We start from the raw sequence: 12,604 nt of genomic DNA on the forward strand, positions 1-12,604 counted from the left end.
TATAATTATCATAATATAAATATCAATATATTCTACATTATCAAACCAAACATTGATATATTATAATGTAATCTATTATCATACTATGACAATATCATATATCGTTTTATAACATCGTAACAATTATAAAAAGCTTTGCAACATATACATACAGATATAGCCTAGCAATGTATATAGAAGGTATAAATATATTAAAAGGTCAATGATTCTTAAATGAAAGAAACAAAATAATTTGAATGCTTTTACTTTTCATATCACATAAGATTACAAAAAAATCTCAAATTATATTCAGACTTTAGCAACATACTGTAAGGCCAGATAATAATTTTAAAAATCCATGATTATTAATAATACAAATTTATTACAATAATTGCATAATTCAAACACCACTGGCTTGAGCAAACAGTTGCAATAATTGAAACGTGAAACAATTTCCAAACTTTTTTTTTGTCATTTTGAGACATGTTTATTGTACGACAACGAATTTCAACTTGATATAACTACGTGCAAAATTAACATGGAAGCTCTTTTAAATAATTTAAAATACTTTTTGACCATGCGAACCTTTCGTCCATTTAACATACGAGTACTATCTTTGATTACCGTTCCAAAGTTTCCATTACTTAGGTTATTTTTAAGAAGTCAGTAACATGGTCAAAGTATTTTGTGACACAATAGTAATATTTCAACAATGGTTTGATATGTTTTATGTACTATATGTTAGGCGAACCTTTTTATCTTGCCATAAGATGTGTAACAACTCCGAATATACACGATCGCTTAAATCTAACAATTTATTTACAATGGCCTCGATTCCTGCAGACCCCTCCTAATTTTATTTTAAGTTATACCTGTCATATTCTTATCCGCCGAAAAGGAAAGCGATAATTTTAAAATGAATGAATAACCCGGGCGAATAATATAGGCATCTCTGATATACAACCCCAACTTAATTCTGTTGGTTATTGGCCAACATAAAATTTTGGATATTTTAAATTTCTGTCTAAAATTGTCGTGTGTTCCATAACTTTTTTCTTTTTTTCTGCTTGTCGATTACTCGTTCCTTTCTTTTTCGGCGGATAAGAAAATGACAGCTATAACTTAAAATAAAATTAGACGGTGTCTACAGGAATTAGCACCATTATCCATACATGTACGACACTGAATTATCTGGTAACGTACTGAGTAAGATTTTTATGCTTAAAATCGAGATTATACTTTAGGCCTATAGATCAATATACATCCAACATGCGTTAAATAAACACAAAGCGTTTACTTCCAAAAATGTATTTGAGTCCGATATATGTTTCCATTAATATATTTTTCATTAAATATTTTAGATAAGGGTACACTTACCCAAAACGACAGAACTTACTAACCCTTTTTAATATCCATTTTTTCCAAACATTTCATTACTTAGTGTATATTTGAATGCGATCAATATATTTATAGTAATTTTCAATATTCACTGTCACCTACAAATTTGACATGCGATATATAATTGTTTCTGTTTGAACACTACATTTAGTACAACTGTAATAATTTCCACATATCTCTTTAAAAAATCTTGAAAATAGCTGCTCGAACTGCGCTGAGTGATGTAACATTTCACACTTTAATACTACAAAAACAAAAATATACAGTCATTACAAACTATTATAAATATAACAGCCCCTATTATTTTACTATTCAATAGTAAAATCGCTTATTTTACCTAATAATATACAATACAATATTATAATATAAATTAGGTTTATGGTTCATAAAAGCAGTGTAGAAATTGAAATATAGTAAATATTACACTAAAATGAATCAATTATCGACCAGTTAAGTTTCCTCTGGTCCATTTGACGTCGTAACTATAACACCGACCTAATCATATTGAATAACATGTTTTACTCCGGTAATAACACTAAAAATTCGAGAATATACTTAATTTTCATTCGAATAACTTTGTTTCTTAGGAAGTTGATGTTTTCCATTACGGAAGACAAAATTTCAAAGTCATCGAGCGAAGTATCGACTCGGTTTACGAGGAAAGAGTCGTTGACTTTATGTCTGTTATGATTCTGATCGAAAATATCCACAATCTTCTATCGGTTGCTTATAAATAACTTCACAACTCTTCAGTAGACGCAATAGGCGCTTTTAGCAAAGGTGTCCTGGGACTTCGTGAGCCGTCTGAGTTCCTAGCAGATGCTTGAAAGTCTTCATTCGATAACGACGCGGGCATCGGAGCTATCTTCAACTGATGCCCGTTCAACTTTATCTCGGTAATGGAATGTGATCTTCCGTGGTTCATGTTTGGTTTCTCCTTGTTGGAGGTAGTCATAGGGTCATGGGTTGGAGTCTTGGCCATGGACTGGGTGACTCGACTTCTGTTTGACTGCTCCCTCAGAGCCATTTGGTACGCCACTTCAAACGCCTCTCCCAGCGTAAGAATGACTTCAGTCGCTTGATCCTGTAAGTAAATAGAAAAGGTTTTAAAAACTCTTCTTCTGAAATAGATACACTTGGCCTCTGAATGTGTATTACTAGACTGATACTGTTGATTTCACAAATAAAATGGATAAAAGAAGAAATATAAAACAAGTTACTTGGTTTAAAGTGGGATGAAAGTGGAAGTTTGTTACAGGACGAAAATCAGGTATTGGAATGTTGGAAGCGTTACTTTCAGAGTTTACTCGAAGGTGAGATGAGCAATAGAGGAGAGAACGATAGGGTACCGACGTGTGTAAATGGCAGAAATGCGAATGAAAGTGTCATTAGTGTGGAAGAAATCATGAAAGGTTTAAAAAGTATGGAGGTTGGAAAGGCTGCAGGATATGATAGGATTTCACCGGAGATGCTGAAATACAGCGGGGGCACGGTGGTGAGCATGCTGTACTTGCTCTTCAATAAATGCTGGGCGTCCGGTCTTGTGCCAAGTGATTGGTGTAGGGCGGTTATTGTGCCGTTGTTTAAGGGCAAGGGTTCACAGCAAGAGTGCAAGAACTACCGTGGCATAAGCCTTCTCAGTGTCGTTGGTAAACTGTATGCGAAAGTACTGATTGAACGTGTGATGAAAGAAACAGAGGAGAAAATTTGGAACGTACAAGCGGGATTTAGAAGAGGTATGGGATGCATGGATCAGGTCTTCTCTCTTCGATGCATCGCCGAAAAACAACTGGCAGTTCATCAGAAGGTATTCTGTGCCTTTATAGATTTAGAGAAGGCCTATGATAGAGTGATGAGAGATGAACTGTGGTGTGTACTATCCGAGTATGGGTTGGACGGCAACCTGATACGCGCACTGAAGTCTTTGTATAAGGGTTCTAGTGCGTGTGTCAGAGTTAATGGCGCTCTGTCTTCCTGGTTCGACATCTCTGTTGGTGTCAGGCAGGGATGCGTGGCGTCACCATGGCTGTTTAATTTATTCATGGATAGTTGTCTGAATGAATTGAAAGAATCTGTGAGTGGGGTAAGAATGGGGGAGTTGCTTCTGAAGTGCCTCCTGTATGCTGATGATCAAGTTCTTGTAGCATCATCGGCGGAGGATCTTCAGTACATGGTATCTCTAATGGTAGATGAATTACAAAAGAAGAGTATGAGAGTGAATGTTAATAAGACGAAAGTTTTGGTGATGGAAAGAGAAGAAAATGTGTCTGAGTGTAGAATTATGATTGGGAATGAAATGGTAGAACAAGTGAATGAATTTGTGTATTTGGGTACTATGTTTACAAGGGATGGTAAATGTGATGAAGATATAGAAAGGAGAGTGAGATTGGGTAATTCAGTGAATGGGGCAATGCACGCAGTTGTTAGTAGCCAATGTATCTCGCAAGATGCGAGGATGGCTGTTCACAATGCAGTGCTTGTCCCTACGCTGAAGTACGGTAGTGAATGTTGGGTATGGCAGAAGAAGCATGAAAGTAGGATCAATGCCGTAGAAATGAGGTCTTTGCGTAGCATCTGCGGTGTGAAGTTGAGTGATAGAGTGAGAAACAGTGTGATAAGACAGAGATGTGGTGTAAAAGACGATATAGTGACTAGGATTGAGAAGGGATGTTAGGTTGGTTTGGACACGTAGAGCGGATGAAGGATAATAGGATTGCAAAAACGGTATATAAAGCGAAAGTTGATGGTAGGGCTGGCAGAGGAAGACCGAGAAGGACTTATGATGACCAAATTGGAGATGTCCTTAGAAAAGGTTCAATACGATCTACTCTGAACCGGCGTGCGTGTATGAAGCGATTGATGAATGTGGAGGAAGCAAGAGAAGTGTGTCAGGATCGAAGCAAATGGAATTCTATAGTCTCTGCTTACCCCGGTGGGAAATAGGCGTGAGTTTATGTATGTATGTATGTATGTTACTTGGTTTAAAAAGTGGGAAAAGATAGAAATGCTTTCCTCCTCAACTCTACATCATAATCAATCGTTATCATATTCAACAATAAACATTGAACACGTTTGTCCCTATTCATATTTAATAAGACTTATGTGAACATCAAAATCTAACGGCAAAGTTTTAGAAAGGTATCCCAAAAAAAATATTTAAATGATACTCAAAGAAATGAGGAATGTTCGAAACGTCTTAATTTAACATCGCAACTACTCGCATTAAGATTATTTGATATCAATGCTCACCATAGTAGCGACCCTAAAGACGTGACAGTAGTGACTCCTGGTAGCGTGGTCTTTGGTAATGTAGGCGAAGTGAGTGAGGTCATCGGCGTCCTGACATGCGCAGTGGATGTTCCGGATCTCATGCTCGCAGATCAGCTCCTGAATAAAATTTAACATGGTTACGCTCCACGTTACGTACCGTTGAGACAAACAGATTTTAAAGAAATAGAAAAAGGTACGATATCCCAACCATAATATAAGAGTTATCTGCTTGATAAACAAATTGATTCGGGCAAATAATGACGATAATCAAGCACCTATTTTTTTCTTAACTGTTTAATATAAAACTTAAAAAACCAAACTTGTTATTGTTAACCCTTTAAGTGCAACATCAAAAAGAAACTCAACAATTTCTTCAAACAACAAAATTAATTTCTGAAATTTGAGACCAAGCAAGCGGAATGTTGAAAAATCACTAATTATCCCTTTTAACCAGCCGTGAACACTTTTAAGATAAAAATTGGAGAATAAGATTGTTTTTTCTTCTTTTTTGGAAGAAACAAAGGCTGGCTAGTCATCCGATGAAGTGTGAAGCGTTATAATTAAAAGTCAAGCAGGCAAAGTCAGAGTTGTTGACGCTGTTGTATCGGAGAAAAAGGGAAGTTTACCCTTATTTTGGGCGAATGGTTTTCAAAGAACAAACAATCTTTTGTAACAAGAAATATTGTGAAGGGGTTCGCTAGTTGGGTCAGTTTACAGTTGACTTGAGTAAAGCTAATGATCCCAAGCAGGTTTTCCGATGAACTTGCAAGAACAACACTTGCTTCTGCATGGATAAAACTAATTGACTGTAGTAGGGCCATGATTATATTTGACAGCATCATACACATATTAAACAGAAACCAGCATGGAAAATTATACCTGATAACTATGAGGTTAAGGAATCATGTAATGTGAACTATTAAATTGGCCCTACTATACAGAGTGTTAGTGACATCGTAACGAATACTGAGGGGGATGATTCCGCTCATGATTCTGTGTTAAAGTTGTACATGAGCTTTAATAATTTTTGCACAAAATATACACGTAAATCTAAACGGCATCCATGATTCAGTGGTTGAGCGTTGGGCTCACGATCCGGAGGTCCAGGATTCGAAAAAAATACGTTGTGATCCCTAGTTTGGTTAGGACAGGTTGATCACATGATTGAAGTAAGATGTTCCGTTGGTCCCGGTCACTACTTACTGAGGTAAGTAAATAGTCGTTACATGTCAGGGGTCTTTGGCGACACAATAGTAATCCTTACACCAGGGTTGATGAAGTCGGTTATTGACCTTAGAACTCATATGAGAGAAGAAGGATTAATTTATTATTGATGACTCACCCTAGTGATAGTGTTGAGGAACTTGACACCTCTATAGCTGATGGACAGGATGATGTCGGGAGAGTCTCTCGGTTCTTTGGTAGACTTCTTTAGCTTCTGAATAGATTTCTTTGTCGACTCCGTCCCTCTTAGTTCTTTCACCACTGTTGACCCTAAGTACTGTTGAGGAAGGTGTATAATATAAATATAATAAACTTAGAACTAGCTTATCCATTTCGAGCGAGACAGAGAAGGATGGTAATATTTCTGAGAACTTATCCAGTGCTAGGGCACTTTATATTAGCTAAATAACATATCCCACTGCAAAGCACATGTCATTTTCGTTATACTGTTTTCCCCAGAATTTGGTTTCCTCTATACAACAGGAATCTATTTTATCGTCAGGACATCTTGTTTCATGAAAAAACCTACTGTTATATCAGAATCGATAGGTTTATTCTCGACTGATACACTATGCTAACGTCACAATACTGGCTTCTGTATTTTAACAGATCTAACTAGAACCGCGCATTAAAGCTATTGTAAAACATTATCTTAGTGAAATATAATCATTAATTTTATTGTACTGAATTAGACGTTCTGTTTAAGACTATATAATTCGAGGGGCAATTCTCTAAGACGCGTTTTTCATTACTATTGAAATCCAATTTCCATTATTTCTAGAAACACATCTCCAAATACTGTTTCTACTTACATTTGCTACGTAAGTAACAGCTCCAGTAACCAGAACGAAGGGCTGATGTTTCCACTGAGTCTTCAACGCCCCTGGCACGCCTACCAGCAGTTCTGAAGGGGCTCTGATCTCCAAATCCGAAGGCCTTGGCGGCTGTGGAGCTGGCCTGTTCTTCTTGCTGCGTTTCAGGGTTTCCCCACCAGGAGGCGCCAGTGATGGCACCACTGGTGGTGGGACTGGCTTCAAGTTCTCTGATGGTGGGAGCTTTTCTTTGATTTCTTCTTTCAGTTGTTGGATGTTGCTCTTCTGAGGAGAATTAGATGATGTCAGACTCAAAACTCAAAAATATCTTATTCAATAGGTAACCTAGTTAACACGTAAACATAAAGAGAAAATTGAATCGATTTTTTTAACTCGGACGGGACTTGAACCCGGCTTCAGAACTTGAGCTCTTGTCAAGCAGGAACGAGCGTGTTAACCATTACACCACTGGGTCCTCCTACTGTCCATGCCCGTAAAAAAAATAAAGCTGACGCTAATGGTTAATACGCTCGTCCTGGCTTGACCTGCGGGTTCAAATCCCGTCCGAGTCAAAAAAAATCGATTTAAATTTATCTTTGTGAATTTCCCTAAGCACGAGTGAGTGCTATAAAAACAAAAATCACGTAAAAAAAGAATTCTCAATTTTTAAAGCTAATATAAAGGCACCAAGCGACATATACGGTACATACAGTAGACATACACGTATGGCGCGCGTCTTTTTTTTTAATTTCACACTTCGGCAGTCCCCTATAGGTAATTAGTGCGAATCGAGCTCTATTCAGCGCGCGCCATTCATACGAGCCGAGAGAGCCACTCGGGCGGTTTGTGGCCTGTTGATGGAATAAGGCACTAACTATAAACTACTACGCGAAATTATGATTTTTACTACACTGGAAGTGATAAAAACACTTTTTGAATTTAGAAATACGTCTTAGCACTGAAAAATACACTGGAAGTGATAAAAACACTTTTTTTGAATTTAGAAATACGTCCTAGCACTACAAAAATACACCGGAAGTGATAAAAACATTTTCTTATTTAGAAATACTTCCTAGCACCGTAAAAAACCGGTCCTGTCATATCTTCAGTTAGTTAAGGTTAGCGGACAGTGATAAACGGGACAATGCCAGGGAGATGATGATGATGAGAAGTGCTTCCTAGCATATAAAATAATAAAAGAAAGAAAAAATACATAAAGTCACGAAAAAGAGGTACCTACAAAGTTAAGGTAATTAATAATTATGACATTATTCAAAATTTTCCTGTCTAAAGAATAAAAAAAATATTTAAACTAAGAGGAACTTATAATAATAACAAACATAGAAAGAAAAGGAAATCTCTAGTATAATATTGCTTATCTTCTCATTTCTAAATTCAAATATACTTTATTGCTCGAAAATAAAAGAAAATAGTTACAAAAGAGACTAAACGGTAATAACATCTCTATATCATGTACTACTACCAAGTTGAGGTAAATATGCCACCTACAATAATCATAATAGAACTTTCTAAATACAATTTACATAAACCCCAACCACACAAACTTCAGCGATTGAATTTCAAAATATCAAAAGCAAAACTCGCGAACGAAAACCCGTGGTTACAAACTAGGGTTCCGTACCATTCAGACGCATCCATCGGAACATCATGGCATTCACTGGTGAATACACCTTTCATTTTTATTAAACTTCAAATGGCCCTCTAAAATTAGACGTCTCTCAATTATGCCTGCCTTTGTCCCCATTTAGTGTGTTAATTAAAATTTTACGCTATCACGTCACAGCAAGTTGTTTCTGCATTGCGTCATTGTTTCGCACCTCGACGTGTGAAGCGTTTCGATGATGCTTTTTAGTGTTCCCTGGCTAATGTGGAAAAAAACGTTTGGTTATCAGATTTAGATGGAGTTTTGTCGGTTTTAAGAAGTCGGTTTCTTCCACGGAATAGAAGAAAGAGATTGGAAAGGCCCTTACGCGCATTTTGTATGCGAACCGCTATCGCATCACTCTCTTCAACCCCACTTTCTTTTACTACTACGCCTGCAAACAGACTCAAATTCCATAGCCACTTTACCGGCAATATTTTATGTGATAGGCCGCAATTTTATCATTGCTTTTCGTAAGATAAAGCATACCAACGTATTTTTTGATAAATAACCTATCATAAGGACTAAGGACTTTCTTCGTGTGAGGATGAATCTCCTTGAATGATAGTCGATATTTGATTTTTTGCCCTGCAGGTCATACAAGACGACCTTTTAATATTATACTATCGCGGAGCTCGTGGGTCGTAAAGTTTGCGGACGAGCGGAGTGCAAAGTTGACGTATGAACTGTTTGCTCATACTTGTATGGCGCGCGTTTCGCCCTCACTGGGCCTTTCCAAACTCTTTCTCCTATTCCGAGGTTTCTTCTTCTACTTTGTCCTCATCGTTTTCTCGCTAGGCGGGATCGGCTTTCCCAATCATGCGGCGCCAGGTATATTGCTGACAAACATCGTCTTCTTTGAGACCCAGCTTCTTCATGAAGTGAAGTCCATGTGAAGAAGTCTGTTTACGTTTTGTAAATGAATTAGGTATACTAATAGTAGACGCCTTTAATTTCATGTGTAGTAGAAAATCGATCCGAAACAAGTAACAGATAAGTTTGCCTTAAGAATAAAAATATATTTTTTTTGACTTGAGTTTTTTATGATTTGCCGCAAATTAACTACTTGGCCGGATTAAAACAGGAATTTATTGTTGAAATTATGAAGTAAAGAAGCAAGAAAACATGCAATTAGGTTGTAAACAACCTAATTACACACTAAACATACACTAAAGTGTGTTATTCAATTACGTATATTTTTGTACGGAACACTTATCCAATTATTGCAATTCGGTACTATCATTCTTTTTTGTTTTTTCTGCTGCAACCCTTTCGATCTAATTACTGTTCGTTTTGTGAAGGTGTCACTTTGTACGTTTTCTCTTTGTTATTATTGTGACTAACAAATGCGTTTTTTTTTTGTTTTTTTTTTGTTTTCATTGAAATAGTATATAAGTACTTGGATTTAAACTGAAGCCAATAACAATGTGCCACTCATCAATATTGTTTAAAACACTTAACTAAAATTATATTTAAGGCACATAAATTTTAAGTCGACACAAACATTACAATGAAATGTTTTATTCCTCAAACAAACCAATCAATCAACCTGATAAATAACTCGTAAACACAAATAAATCGTATAAAATAACACAATTTGTCGCATAATCAGAAACATACGTTACTTCGTCACGTCCAACTAGGCGTTTAAGTGTTCTGAATCTGACCTGGTCTAAACGAACCCAGGCATTGCCCCGTTGCACAGCCACTGACAGGCGTTGGACCAGGTAAGACGCAGACCTAGGGTCACCCCCTCTGACTTTGAGTCTCCGGCCGATCTCAGTTGACAATGAATTTAAATCATTTTACCTTGTATCTAACATTATTTTATAAGTTATACGTATACATAAGATCACGCCTATTTCCCGTAAGGGTAGGCAGAGCCCACGGAACTCCACTTACTACGATTCTGACACACCACCTTCGCTTTCTCCACTCTCATGTACAGTCATGAGTAATATTTTGTCCCCACTTTAGAACCTCGTCGCACTATCATATTTGACATTTAATGAGACTTACGGTTTAATTTGTCAAAAAAGTTCTTCTATCGTGTGGGTTGTGAGGTGTAAACAACCTCATCAACCCTGGTGTCAGGGTCACTATTGAGCCGCCAAAGGCCCCTGACATGGCTCATGTAACTTACATCAGTAAGTAGTAACCGGGACCAACGGCTTAACGTGCCTTCCGAAGCACGGATCATCTTACTGTTTGGACAATCAGGTGATCAGCCTGTAATGTCATAACCAAACTAGGGATCACAAAGTGATTTTTGTGATATGTCCCCACCGGGATTCGAACCCGGGACCTCCGGATCGTGAGACCAACGCTCAACCACTGGACCACGGAGGCCGTATCAAAAAAGTTAATGTGGCATGGTATCAAAGTGTTTACATATTAGTACCCGTGACCGTATACACCTTTCGCCTACCCCTTCGGGTAAACAGACTTGATTGGCCTGATGCTATGTTTATATTTTTTAAGTGAAGTGTAAATAATCGTAGAATTTATTAAGTCCATCACAAAATTTAATACATTCTTCACCTACCCTCCTCATTGAAAATCACTGAAAAAGAGCAATAGCACTTGGGGTACAGGGAGTTATCCATGCTTATTCGTTACCGTTTTAAGCTTACTTTTATCTTACCCCTCTGTCACACCTGCAAGGGTGTTGCCTGGTTACATCAGGTGTGGTAATCAACATGAGCAATTTTCACGGATTACCCCGAATTATGGGTAATCCGTCGCAGATTGAGGGGGAAGACATCGATGGGGTAATTAATGAATATGTGATTAGCAGTTGAGTGCATTTTTTAAATTTAAGTATTTAGAGTTCTTCATTCTTACCTTCTTACTTTTATTAGCAAACAGAACTTTAGCGTATTAAATGTATCTAATAATCATTATTGAGGAGCTCGGTGGCGCAGCGGTAAACGCGCTCAGTCTGCGATTGTTGAAGTTAAGCAACTTTCGCAAAGACCGGTCATAGGATGGGTGACCACAAAAAAAAAGAATGTTTTCATCTCGAGCTCCTCCGTGCTTCGGAAGGCACGTTAAGCCGTTGGTCCCGGCTGCATTAGCAGTCGTTAATAACCATCAATCCGCACTGGGCCCGCGTGATGGTTTAAGGCGCGATCTCCCTATCCATCCATAGGGAAGGCCCGTGCCCCAGCAGTGGGGACGTTAATGGGCTGGTGATGCGTTTACCGCTGCGCCACCGAGATCCTCATTATTATTTTACCGCAAATAAAATGAAGCCTCAGAAATAATGGTAAATAAGAAACAGACGAAATTATTAACATTTTACACTGAAACCGCTACACGTACGCCATCTAGGTAACGAATAGGAACTAGACTAAGGTCCCTACAGCCTTAAATATACAAAAACCTAAGTTATGCAGCCAAACAGCACGGTGACAGGTGCATAAAATAAACTTTTAATAGCAATACGAGTGTGGAATTAATTTTTAGAGGATGTTGCGTCCTGCTCGGATTGACAACGGCATATTAATACTGTATTCAGTATACCTAGCCTTTATGCTAACAGCCTCCGTGGTCTAGTGGTTAGAGCGTTAGGCTCACGATCTGGAGGTCCGGGTTCGATTCCCGATGGGGACATTGTCGAAATCACTTTGTGAGACTGTCCTTTGTTTAGTAAGAACTTTTCAGGCTTGAATCACCTGATTGTCCGAAAAGTTAAGATGATTCCGTGCTTCGGAGGGCACGTTAAGCCGTTGGTCCCGGCTATTAGCCGTAAAAACAGCTCCACCAACCCGCATTGGAGCAGCGTGGCGGAGTATGCTCCATACCTTCTCCGGTTGATTGAGGGGAGACCTGTGCCCAGCAGTGGGACGTATATAGGCTGTTTATGTTATGTTATGTATTCAGTATACCTAGCCTTTATGCACGTGCCCTACCAAACTAATCGGCACCTAGTGAATTGCATTATAGGTACAAAAGCTCACATAGGTACATCCATTGCAAAATGAACTAAGTACGCACGTCTCACCGAGCTTTCTGTTAATATTACAGTGGGGGTGTAAAATGATCTATTCTATAATTTCATAATACACTACCCGTCGAAGCCGGAGTGGGTCGCTAATAATTTCCAAATTCTTTTTATCATTACGTCGGCGCTCCTTTGTAGTATCGCAAATTAATTACAAATGGTAAAAGACGTTAATAAAATTCCAGTAAATATTTAAAATTATTGCGAAATATAATAAAACATGACATCCAGATTTCAAAGCAAAACATGTAA

The 12,604-nt window shown here is 37.9% G+C and overlaps 1 protein-coding gene across 4 annotated transcripts in view; it reads right to left on the bottom strand.

Annotated features, from left to right (window-relative positions):
• Positions 1-228: 228 nt before the first annotated feature.
• LOC126375445 (ankyrin repeat and SAM domain-containing protein 1A-like) overlaps positions 229-12,604 on the bottom strand; it is a 147,837-nt gene continuing 135,461 nt past the window's right edge. For 3 of the 4 annotated variants that reach the window (XM_050022364.1, XM_050022365.1, XM_050022362.1), the window contains exons 15-18: positions 6,684-6,968; positions 5,990-6,148; positions 4,627-4,764; positions 229-2,461 (exon numbers count right to left, since the gene is read on the bottom strand). In XM_050022364.1, the coding sequence (XP_049878321.1) occupies positions 2,117-2,461; positions 4,627-4,764; positions 5,990-6,148; positions 6,684-6,968 (927 nt within the window). In that variant the 3' untranslated portion in view covers positions 229-2,116. The remainder of the gene's footprint in view (positions 2,462-4,626; positions 4,765-5,989; positions 6,149-6,683; positions 6,969-12,604) is intronic. The other variant, XM_050022363.1, reaches the window with a different exon arrangement.

The sequence above is a fragment of the Pectinophora gossypiella genome, chromosome 19 (assembly GCF_024362695.1).
Source record: "Pectinophora gossypiella chromosome 19, ilPecGoss1.1, whole genome shotgun sequence".
NCBI lineage: Eukaryota > Metazoa > Arthropoda > Insecta > Lepidoptera > Gelechiidae > Pectinophora > Pectinophora gossypiella.